The sequence below is a fragment of the Liolophura sinensis genome, chromosome 10, assembly GCF_032854445.1.
Source record: "Liolophura sinensis isolate JHLJ2023 chromosome 10, CUHK_Ljap_v2, whole genome shotgun sequence".
Taxonomy (NCBI): domain Eukaryota; kingdom Metazoa; phylum Mollusca; class Polyplacophora; order Chitonida; family Chitonidae; genus Liolophura; species Liolophura sinensis.
The window spans coordinates 4,713,729-4,726,804 of record NC_088304.1 but is presented as its reverse complement, the minus strand read 5'-3'; the positions used below and the strand labels follow the sequence as shown (position 1 = coordinate 4,726,804).

Genomic DNA, 13,076 nt, shown 5'->3' with positions numbered 1-13,076 from the left:
TATATTATAATAGTTTATTCCAAGGTTTTCTCTGGAATGTTTGTCATATTCATAAGGCCCGTTCTATCAAGAGAGTGGCACGCTGCACCGGTCCCGTCCCAGACCCGTTTCCCCATTCCGATATCAGCCGTCAACAAAACTGGACGATCTGGATCGACAATTGCAAGGCCAACTCCTTAAACGACGTTCAACACATACCACCAAAGAACTAAGAAGTACTAAAATAGGATAAAATCATGCAAAGAGAAGCAGTCAACAGATTTCAATGATCTTGGAAAGACGCAAGGTATGTTTTAGGCGACAGCGAAATCAGTTGTCAAATCGTGTACCATGCTAGAATAAGCTGTCAATAGCAAAATATATATCTCAGACCCCCGGGTTAATCGGAATTAGACCCAATCATAAAGCAGAGTGCCCGAGATTCATACTAGCTTTCAAGACAATTTTTGAAGATACAATTATGTTGTGAAAATAACGCATTGAACGAGACAAAGAAACTATGACATATTACAAAAAATACTTTGTCCGGTTTCCTGCCACCACAATGCTGGTCGCCGTCGTAAAAATAAAATGTTCTTAAGTACGTTTCTCAATGCTGTCGACTATGCTCTTAGGTTAACACCACTGACCGTTTCCTTCTAACATAATGCTGGCCGCCGTCGTGTAAGTGAAATATTCTTGAGTAGGGCGTAAAACACCAGTCAACAATGTGTTTTTTTCTGGTTCTGATACATAGTTTGTGTCTTGTGGGTTGGTATATCTACAGTAAGCAACAACCCCGCTCCCCCCGTGTGATCTTGCTCTTATTGTCATATCCGATTAAGATTGTCTCCCTGACCCTACCTGTCTGTGCACATATTCCTCAAACGCAGCCTGCTAAGACATTTCCAGGCTATGATTTATGGATTTTGAGCTCAGCAGATTATAAATACTGGGTTAATGAACATATTATAACTCATGCCAGAGAACGGAACCTACTCGCTTTCGGAGAGGAACTTCTTACCTCTGACTTTCCCTTGATCCTCTTGCGAAAGTTGAATTGAATGGCATGCCTATCGTATCGACTGTCTTTCACTGCATCACATAAAACTGATGACCACTTCTCTCTTACAAATTACTTTACTTACTATTTATATTTTTTTTCTGAGATATTATTTTGAGGAGTTGTGTGTTGTGTAGTTTCGGATGTGAGTCTTGTTATTATCTTTGAACAACCCACTGTGGTTAAGGAGTAGCAAAGGGATGTCGGATTTGAATGGCTAAGATTCATGAAACCTCCATGAAGCCGGTCTGTCAGTAAAACTTCAGCATCAGCATCCAGATTTTAAAATATCTGGAGTGATCAATAGTGGTGAAAAAGAAACCATTCTGGAAAATTTTACAACCTGTTAAATAACAAGGTTTATGCTTTTGGACAGTGTAAGACGAGTAATATATACCACGCTTCTCAACGCAACAGACATTCTTAATGAGAGATACGTTAAGAAATAGTTCCTTAAAGAAAAGGAATCATGGTACATGGTCTAGAAGTGTATTGTGATTAGTGAAGGGACATAACTCTGTAAGGTACATTTGCATGTATAGTCCACAACCTGGACCCGTATTACCTTCCCTGATCTGACAACACTGGGTCCAGTACTGACTACCTCCATTGCTAAAATTGCCTTTGTTTCATTGGCGGAAATGTTCTCAGGGCATTGGCGCAGAATTCAAAAGTTTGAACTGCTAAGGAGAGGCGATCGCTTGTGAATTTCTCTTGTCAGAAGCATTTTCGTGCCTTGACAGGATCTATGCGTGAGAGTTCACAGAGCTGCACGGAATTATTTTAGTTGTAAGGACAGATGTTAGGTCAGGGAAGGTGAATCTGATAACGATAACAGACTACTGATAGATGTACGCTGTACGGTCATATGTCAGTGAGGGATTCCCCAGAGCCTTGGTCCATAAGTTGCTGAACTGTCAGTGAAAACGAGGCTGTCATGATTTAAAGAGAGATTTGCCAACAGCTAATCAGAAAGCTACCTCTGAAGCTATGTTGGTGGTGTGTATTTGACCCCACATGTCGATCGGGTCAAGCGTCTGGACTATTGTATATACTGCATTGTGTGTCATTATCATCACAGGTCATAATGCCTGGACTGAGTAATTTGGTGGACAGTACTGACGTAAGTCAATTTGGAGATTAATGACTACAATCTCTGAATTGTATTGTTTCAGAGCACTCGTGGCGAATGTATACATGCAATTGTCTCCTACACATATCCAGCTGTTGGATGCTTTATCCGTCCCATTTTCCTGCTACAAGAATATATAAGTTCTTAAGGGATTGTGATTTTTGACCCGTAACGCCCTTTAGGTTTGACGATTGGTATACGCATGTCTACTCTTCACAAACGAGATTTCAACGACTTGCAATTTTTGGTCACACTTCCATTCTTCTCTCAGGGAATGCACGGCTCCTACGTTTAGATTACATCTGTGCCACCACCATTAAATTTTGTACAGAAATTTTTAACTACATCAAAATAAGTAAAATCACGGTTAGATACTGTTTGATATGAGTGTTTACGATATCTTATATTATACATATAAAACGCTATAAGGATAATAGTATGTCGATAATATATCAAAAATGCATTGAACACATATATTTACAAAATCAACATGTATTTACAGATTTACAAATCAGACTCACAGATTGAACTGGCTTTGTTACCAGATAAGTCAAATTTGTCCATTAAACGGGACATCTGAGCTGAGTTTGACCAAAACAATTGGGTAGGAAATACCAATGATTTGATTTGCCAGTAAAATTGTAATTTACACTTACATCAGCGTGAATAAATATGAGAGTAGACGTTTCACAAAGTTCAAAGTTCATGGCGATCAGAAATGGCATCAGTCTTCAGCGCCTGTATACACCGCACGGATAAATAAATCCGAGGGAGAACCAAATATACATTCTTCAAAGGGATCCTATTTCCGATCGAGGATCTGAAAATAAAGAAAATACAAGATAGAATGTGCTTCAAATTAGCATTATTTGTCCTGCTTTGTTTTTAATTCATGAAATGGATATCAGAGTATCTACTTAAGGTTCACAGGAATCCGGTCATGTCTATTAGGAATTTAGAATATTTCTAGCAGCATTATCTTTATTTGGGTTATGTAATCCTCGCTATAGCACATTTTTCTAGTGGTATAACTTAACTGAGACAACTGTGATATTCGAACCAAGTCAACATCAGATTCAGACACCTATTTGTCAGTAAAACATGTCAACATGCCTCGTGTATGTCATTTCCATTAACGGAAAATATAAAGCCCCTGGAATACGTATATCTCAAACAACTACAGTACTGCTCTACCATCCCTTAATGGTAACCTGTCACTCAGCGGGAGAGAATTTGCGTTGTTTTGATGTCCATGTATTTTAAATGTGACGACAACACAGTATTTTTCTTAGTATTTCCAGACCAGTGTTGTCTAACAAGTAAGCCATAGAACAAGGGGGCGTGTAAATTGCTACTATTTATGCTTCTAAGTGAACAGTTAGAATAAAACCTTCACAGAGGTAAACAGACAAGAGGCGGTATTTTCATGCGACCATTTGCCAGCTATCAAACTGTCGTGGCTGCTCTGGTTTTACTCTCTATGCTGCACGTCCTTAATCATACTGATCATGTATTGGCTGGTTACCATAAACATATTTTTCTAACGATATTATGGATAGCTTGCAATAATTAATACACTGGACCAGTAGGATTAAATTATTTATTTTTACATATACTCTCACAAAATTGCAAACACATAGTACTAGTATAAAATTATTTATTTTTACATATACTCTCACAAAATTGCAAACACATAGTAGTACACGATGGTGACAATAGATGCCGATATGGACGTCCTGTTGCAACCTCGTGTCATCACTCTAAATGCTTCATTTGTTGTTATATGATTACTGACATGCTGGTTTTATAATTGTGTAATTTGGCTGAAAATCACCTCGTAGAAAATTAATAATACCACTTTAAGCTAAAGGTAAACACTTTAAAGACTGATTCATCAGTTGAAAATTTACCTATGCTTTCCCTTTTTTATAATCTACTTTGAAGAACAAGGTCTATGGTAGCGTTAGGCTTGTTTACAAGCGCAGTGATCTCCCCTTGATTGGAAAAATGGGGTTAATGGGAAAAACATTAAAAGCTCGATATTTGGTAATACTCACGTTTGTACAGGTGAGTTTCAGACTTTGGTCGATACAGTGAAGGGTATTCTGATCCTGAGAAAGTCTCGTTCATGTAACTTCTTCCCGTGAAATTTCGCGTGAGTTTTGTCCCTCTAGTCGAGTACACGTCTGGGGGATCGTATAGGTTTGGTGTACTGCGCACACTGTACAAGGACGGCCCGGAGCTTCGGGGATGCTTCAGCTGCAGAGCGTCTGAAAAGGAGAGAAAAGACATATTTGCATGAACAGTTAGAATAAAACCCTGACTGAGGTAAATTGACAAGAGGCCGTATTTCACCGGATACGTATGACCATTTGCCAGTTATCACAATGTAGTCGATGCTCTGGTTTTACTCTCTATACTGTATGTCTGTAATTACACACACACATATATATATATATATATATATATATATATATATATATATATATATATATATGGAATCGGGAATATGTAAAAGCTACAAAAAAGGCTTTTGGTGCTTAATATCATGACAGTACCTTCCGTTATGCATTGTGTGTACGTGCCACTAATTGTGCTTTGGATATTAAATACCAGCCGTTCACAAAACGAGATAAATCAATCTATTCTATCTTGTTTGTTAAAGAAGATTAAATCCCAGTAATCCAAGAGCACCTTCCCTGCAATTGATAACTCACTAAAGACTTGGTGGGAAGACAATTAAGGTGTGAGTAATATGTGACGTGCATTATTTAATCCCCCCCTCCCCACCCTGCCCCGCCCAAACACAAGCAATGTGTCTCGCCAAAATATTCCTGCGAAATATTCACGATACTAACAAACTATGGCCTATTAGCAAAAACATACTCTACCGGGTTTCCTCCCACCATAAGGCTGACCGTCGTATAAGTGAAATATTCTCTTACAGCGTACAACACGAATCAGATAATAAATAAATACAAAAATAGGATTTTCATTTTAGTACTGTTGATTATGTTTTTAGGTTAGCACCTTTTTGTCCGTTTCCTCGAACCATAATGCTGGAGGCTGTCGTATGAGTGAAATACCTATCAAATGAATAAATATATAACTCCTCTGTCTATCCACTATTAATGTCTTTATCTGCTCGTATATTTAAAAAGCCGTATACTCACGTGGATCGTAAATAAAAGGAGGATCTGGGGACATGAAGCTGGTGTCCACGGTAATAATGGGACGACTCATGTCATCCGATGAGAAGTTGTGAGCGTCGCTAACGACGTGGACGCTACGGTCCATGGGGTGCATGCCGATTACGCTACCCTCAGCGTAACCAGACATGCTTCTGTGTCCACTGGGAGAGATAACTGAGGCTGGCGAATATATGGAACTGGCGTACGTCGTCTCTTTGTCGTCCTCTAGGAACACGCCTTCCATTCCGATCACGACGAGTTGTCGCACCTTGGGCAGGAATAATGCGAACAGGATGACTGTGGAGGTGAAGAAAAGCCCGAAGCCGATGCAGCCGTCCCCGATCTCGTGGGACTTTTCGTGGTTCCGGAGGAGGCCTCCGATCAGACCCCAGGCGATGAAGATCAGTATGGAGATGCCAGTGGCGAGGGCGATAAATCGACTCTCCCTCATGTTAACGACAATGTGAAAGGCTTTGAGGGCGAAGAAGAAAGTCAGGAGAATAAGGAACATGATGTAGATAAGGGACAGGATATGGTTCTCGAACTCCGTCCTGAAAAACATGGGCATTTCCCAGAAGCCGTGCTGGAGCGACCACGTGTAGTGATTACAGATCCACACCAGATCTCCGGCGTTGTCTCTTACGAGGACAGCCTCTGGGGGAACCTGGATCAGCCAGTGAATAGCGATTATCAGCTGGACAGAGAAAGCGATCAGAAAAATAGAGACCATGTAGCCGATACTGTGTTGAAAGGAGGAGTTCACTTCCCCTGGGATGTAGTTTGCTGTGTTCCGGGTATGCAGAATAACCATCAGCTTAACAAGAAGACAGGAGAAAATGATGGCGTAGGAAATGCCGATTCCGAAGCGGGTGATGCCGCAACTGGCCTTTGTCGGCACGGGCAGGTAAGCGAAGAGCGTGAGGTAGGACAGGAAAATCCCGAATAGCAGTAGCTGACCTAACCACAGAGAGCGCAGGTTTAAGTGGGACCGACGCTTCCCTTCAGGGCCTTCGAATTTATAGGTGAGAATAAGGTAGATGAGGGAAATCTCTAGTAGGATAACGGCAATGATTCCTAGCCCAGCCAGAACCGCCAAGGCGATACTCCAAATGCTTCTATAGTCTGATGCATACAGTCGGCTCGTGTACTGCCGATCTTCACGGAACTGTCGGAAGAAGATCCCTGTGACGTAGGCGTTCTTCGCAATTCGATGAGTTCTCAGGGGACCGTAAGAGCCCAGAATTCGCTCCATGTCGTCCGTCACAGTGGTATTGGGGGGCGGGACCGTCGTGACGACTGGAGGCGGGGCTCGGCACGCCTCACATGATCGTGGGTTACAGAGAGACGTTGGTTTCGTCTGCACCACTTCGTCGTTACCAGATCCTCTGTGTCGTTGATATGCCATGATGCTAAAGCCCTTCAAATAGCTAATCTGGGCATCCTGTTTTACGGTTCCCACCTGAATGAAAATGCATATTACATATATAAAAATCAAATACTTGGAGTCCAAAAAACATGCACGTCTATTATTTATATATTACTATTCTTTGTCAATTTATTTGCAATGTAACGGCACACAAGAATTTTTCAATTATACGATGATAGCTTCATCGGTGGAGAGCTCAAGGTAAGTCAGCGACGTTTGGAAAGTTGCTAACGAACTTTCCCACGGACAGTACAGATATGCACATTACATTTATATAGCTGATGACAAGTGGTCAATGACTATAACGTACGACTGCGCAAACGGTCACAGAAGCGACAGCAACCAAGCTCCAAAGGACAATGAGAGACGGGAATTCCCTGTGCATGGTCGGAAATCCACACATTTCCACTCATCGACGACTTGGGTTAAGAAAACCGGGTGAGCCAGGAAAGAAATGTATATACTCAGTGGTGGACAGTATTCCAGTCTGCTTCCCTTGGCCAGGAACCAGACAAATCCTGAGCTAAAGCCGCGGTGATATCAGCCAAAACTAGACTCAAGGATGCAACCTCATTGGCCAGGGGCAAAGTCACTGATGCTAGCATACATGCCATTGTGTTTTAATTTCTAAAACCAATAGTTTGTAAACTGTGTGAAGTAAGTGGTAAGCATGTTAATTGTATATATCCCCTGTTTGTTGCCCTTTACTAACTCACAGATCTACTTTTTGTTCTTTATTTAACGGCGTTGGAACATTAATCAGTAAACATTATCCTTCCCGGCACACGATTTGCTTTAAAATGATCATTTATGACGACCCAATTTAGAGTTATCCCAGTTAAGTTCCACTGACGTGTTATCTCTTAGAGAAACACTATATGGTTACATGTCTAAAACGTGGCGTTAACAAACAAGGCGCCTTTAAAAAAATTGCATGTCCCAACCCAGAATTTTTTTGCTACAAAAATTAAACTATACCATTAAATTTGTCTAAAAATGTAAGGCTAAATGGTTGCATACCTGAACGTATTGATCCTCCTTCTCCATTTTCTGAAGGTTAAATATATCGAACTGGAAAGATGTCGGTCCACCAGTCTTTGCGTCGAACACCTTTTCGCCCCTCTTGACAATCTTTGGGATAGCTTGATCAAACATGGTCTGGTTTAGACTCTGACAAATGTCTCCTCGTGGACAGATTTCTTTAATACTCATCAACAGGGCGTCTACAGCAGTGATGACGTAGCCAATTCTTGATGTGATGTCATCATTTCTGAGAGACAGCGTTAAATTGTTACAAAATTTTCTGTACCGTAGGGCATTGTTCCCATTTTGTCCCTGTAAATTACATTGGAATCTTTGCTGCCAAAACTCTGCAAAAAGTGGCACAGTCGGGAAAGCCTTTTCGTCCAAGTTCCTGTAGAACTGCCTGAAGTCCTCAAACCTTGGCCCCGGAGCGTGGCGCAGTTGAACGGCCCCCAAGGCATGAACACTGGATTTCAGTACTATATTGCTCGCCTTTTCAGTGAACGGCGGGAAAACAAAGGTCAGATTGAAAACATTATTTGTTTTGCCCAAAATTCGTGAGTATAATTCCTGGAAGGCACTTTCTGGTAGAAGAGTCAGAACGAAACGAGCATTTTGGTTCATCAAAATACCACTGGCGGCATCCTCCAGCTGACTTTCCTGCAAAGGTGTGTCAAGTCTGCTTTCGAACACAATGCAAATATTCTTGGCACTAGCCGCAATTTTAAATTCGTTATAAGCGTTGGTAGAAGATTCATCGCTGGAGTAAACGACCATAGCGAAAATCTCTTCGGCAAAAACACTCTTTCTAATGATTTCGGTGCTCGCCTCGATTTCCTGCTTAATAGTCGGTGTCACGAAGTTAAATCGTGCCCCTGGTTTATTAGAGGCAAAATCAGCGCTATATGTGCCCGTGTTGATAACCGGTTTCTGAAGCCCCAGCATAATATGACTGGCCTCGGTCTCCATTTGCCCATTTCTGCTATCTACCGCGTTTACAAAACCAAGGATTTTCTGTCTGTCAACAACGTGGCGTTCTGACGTACTGATGGAATCTGGTGTGGAGACTCCAACGTGGTTGGGCTTACTTTTACACGTTTCCAATCCAAGGATGGACTGCGTAGCGGAATAATCTGTCCCACAAGTGTCGAAGACTACGGAGCCCTTGTTTGCTACGGGAATCGCGCCAACCAGTCTCTTATCGGATGTCTGAACGGCCCACTGGAATGCCATCATTTCCTGAAAACTTTCTACGTTGATCATTCCACACGAAAACGGCTCAATCCCTCGATCATGGACCGGGAAGATACCACCGATGTACAGTTCCTGAGCCGACGTTCCTGAGGCGGGAAATATGAACACGTTCTGGTCGACAGATTGGCAACCCGCTTTGTCTGCGGGGCACGAGCCAACTTCTGGGACAGAGGTAACATTCTGTTGGGCGTTCGCTGCGACGGTCCAGCCTATGATCACGGCCACGAAGAATGACCACGCCATCTGAAACAAGCAAGCTTGCTATGGTTATCCAGTGGTATATCAGTCTCACAGATGATCGTTACTGTGCAGGTCTATGTGCAGTCAGATCAGAAGCAAACAGTGGAGGAACTATTCCATGAAATAAAATCGTGTAAAATTAAGAATGAACTTGGTAATCTTCTGTTTTCTTAGTCTGTGAATTCTACTCTGGTTTTAATTTTAATGTGCCATTTTAATACAGGTACTAAATGCGTGAAATCGGTGATGAATAAATTGGCATTTCACGTACATCAAATTTAAAGATACATTTCACGGATAGTGGCCTATGATGTGTCCATACGTTTATAAAAATAATGAATACCCTACCCTAAATCTGAATATCATAGAAATGCTTATTGCAGAATGGAAAAATAACGCAGTCTTTCGAATTGTCTTGCCATACTAGTATTACGCATAGCCGGTATCAGGATGTATAGTGGGTACCAGGATGCATAGAGGGCGCCAGGGTGCATGGCCGGTATCAGGATGCATAGAAGGTCCCAGGATGTATGGATGGTATCAGGGTGCATAGAGCGTCCTAGGGTGCATAGTATTATCAGGATGCGCAGAGGGCCCCAGGATGCATAGATGCATAGCCGGTATCAGGATGCATAGAGGGTTCTAGTGAGTGAGCGGGTGTTTGGGGTTCTAGGAAGCATAGAGAGTACCAGTGTGCATGGACGCTATCAGAGTGCATAGAGGTTCCTAGGATGCATAGATGGTCCCAGGATACATAGCCGGTACCAGGATGCATAGAAGGTCCCAGGACGCATAAGGGGTCCCAGGATGCATAGTCGGTATCAGGATGCAGAGAGCGTACAAGGATGCATAGACTCCACGGAGATGCATCGGTGCTTCGGTAAGTCGCCTCCGTGAAGCAGCACCAGAGAGCTTGTTAAGTACGACGTTAAACCCCAAGCAATCACTCACTCACTCACTCTATGTATTATTATCAGCGGTAATATCTTGACTGTTCCTTACCATTTATCTTCCATCCGTTTATATGATCTACCAATCTAACAAAAGTAACATCAGTGGGTTGGTTGATAGTTCAGTACAGAATTCATACATGGAAGTGTAGCATTACTGATGCCATGGATTATCTCCCTTTGGCAACTACACGTCCCCAGAGTAAGATGAATGGTAAACAGTCAGACCAACTGCGTCACATGGCTTGCCTATACATGTTTGGTGATGATTGTAGGTAAGATGACTGGTCTACAAACCTTTAGGAGTAGAAAACGTAAGCCCATTCTTCGGCCTCGGTTCACAAATCAGTAGGCCTACTCTGGTGACCATTTACATCGGCTATAGGTAGCCCGGATGTAACCTAATACACCTGTTCTGGCTATCACCATAACTTCACGAAACGCTCATCAGACATTAACCTCCTCAGCTGCCACCGGCATTTGCATTAGTTAATGTCACAGACTCACGCACATGCACAACCAAAGTTATGGCACGTGTAGTGAGGATGTATAGGTTCGATGTCAGTAGATTGTTCATGCTACTCTCGGACCAAAACGGTTTATTGATTTATGTCGGCTGATCTACATTGCTTCATTACCTCTACATATCGGTGGATGGTGGGAATTTTTATTCAAAATTGTAAGATATATTATAAACAAAAAATTGTCAGTTACACCAATGCAAAGATAAACTTCCATTTTCTCAAACCTGAGAGGTTAACGTCATATCGCGAGCAAAAGTTCGAAGCTTATCATGATTGCATGGGTTTCCATGGTAACAAGTTAATAACTCGCCATTTAGGTGTTGCCATGACAGTCCAGATTAAGTGTAACATCCAAAAAGGCTGGTACTGGTTATATGGGTCGGGAACTCCCAAGAGCTTCGTTAGTCTGAATATTACTGTGGGCGGTTGATCCCGAGGGCCCGCGAAACCTACTTACTTCAGTGGACGATTGGGTTTAGCTGATTGCCGTTTATTGATTGCAAGTACAGTGGACAATGATTATAAGGCTCTAATGCCTGTGTCTCTCATAATTAAGTTCAAGAATTGAGCGCCCCATGAAAGGCTTTCGTTTCATCACGATATAATTTCCATCAACACAATTAACAATATACCATTATTTCATTATTTCGCCTTTGTTGATTAAGACTAAGTTTCATGAACTGTTTACTGAACTGTGGAACCGTGTAGGCTTACATAGATGTTAAGAATTCTAAACATTCACAGTAGATGTTAACATTACAGTTACGTTGCAGTTCTGTGGGTTGTAGACGTTGAATTTGGAATATTAACGTAGCAATGTTTAAACCCAGGCCGGGTTAAACATCGTGGGGCATGATATCACTCCACCTCTCGGCAGTGACTATGATCAGGATGATGCCAGCACTGATGTGGCTCTGTCAGACGCCTTGTCGCATCCGCAACAACTACTGACAGTTTCCGTTTGCACCTCACTTTTACTTGTTCATGTTTAATTTGTATATTGTTTACCGGTATATGGCATTGTGCTGCTTATCCTACTGAAATATGTCTACTCAGTTTGACAGTTGATTCCGGTAGTAAGGGCTGAATAGTAGCGTGTCAACTACACCTATACAAAGACCAGTTAATCTAATCAGGTATTGCCTTCATGGCGGTATGATCTGATTGCTCTTCCCAGGTATGATGTTAGAATATAGCCCAAACACGATGTGTATAAAACCACCTTATATGCGAAGTGTTCATCTGGCCAGTAAACTGTTATAATACAATACAGTGTGTATTGTCACCTCCACATTATGTAGCATATGTTCATATAGGCTTATAATGAAAGGCACTTTAGAATACAGCACATAGTGTATATATCACATCTCTTTCTGTTAACTGTTCCTATGACCAGTGTAAGATGAAACACAGGACAAATGATGCACTCATACTCACCACTTTAGGCTTTCTCACTTGAGCCCACATCTTATTTTACATGCTTGAGAACATATTTAAACGGCAACAAAATACAATTCTCGAATATACATGCATTTTACCTCCCCTACATACCTACTCCCTAGTTATACCCTATGCACAAATGCATTAGGCCCGCGAAAGGGATATTAATAGTTCGAAATCAATAGCAATCTATAGTAAGTGGCTCTTACTTTCTATTATCTTTATCCAGAAAGTCGCGATTTTTTAGTTCCTTCGTCAAGGCTATATATGTTTTGCTATTTTTGCCACTAATATAAACATGGCAGTTTTACTTCTGGTATATTTATATGCATATATATTACAAACAGCCACTCCCTTCCATTGCCACATCTCTGAACGTGTTTACTAAAGTTTGACCAAAGTTTGAAGGTACGGAGTAGATCACGTATCAACCTTAAATTATAAGCTTAAATTTGTGAGTTTGATTACAAAAAAAACTGAGATAAACCATTCATGTATGTTTAACAATGCAAATAACTGCAATAGTACATAAATATAAAAATCGTCGTCATATGGCTGAAAAATGGTTAAGTACGACGTTAAACCCCAAGTACTCACTCACTCATAAATACAAACAAACCATTAATGAATTTGTAAAGGCCAGTTTTCTGCCAAACATTTACTAGTGTGATTACATATACCTAGAAAATGTGTGGCATTATATCTCTTGTCGGTTAAAAACAATTTAAAGCTTACAAAATGTAACATAGACACGTGTATGACAGTTTTCTTTATTCCGATAGGGGCGTGTGTTCTATTCCCCTACCAGTCTGATGCCTTCACCACTGGTTCTCTTTACGCCTAACATTTTAGCT

The 13,076-nt window shown here is 41.4% G+C and overlaps 1 protein-coding gene across 1 annotated transcript; it reads right to left on the bottom strand.

The window, feature by feature from the left end:
- Positions 1-2,853: 2,853 nt before the first annotated feature.
- On the bottom strand, positions 2,854-8,659 carry LOC135476790 (metabotropic glutamate receptor 2-like). Its single transcript, XM_064756922.1, has 4 exons — positions 7,812-8,659; positions 5,348-6,824; positions 4,232-4,444; positions 2,854-2,994 (listed from the first exon to the last, which is right to left on the bottom strand). The coding sequence occupies exons 1-4, from the start codon at positions 8,589-8,591 to the stop codon at positions 2,966-2,968; spliced, it is 2,499 nt and encodes an 832-aa protein (XP_064612992.1). The 5' UTR covers positions 8,592-8,659; the 3' UTR covers positions 2,854-2,965.
- Positions 8,660-13,076: the final 4,417 nt, after the last annotated feature.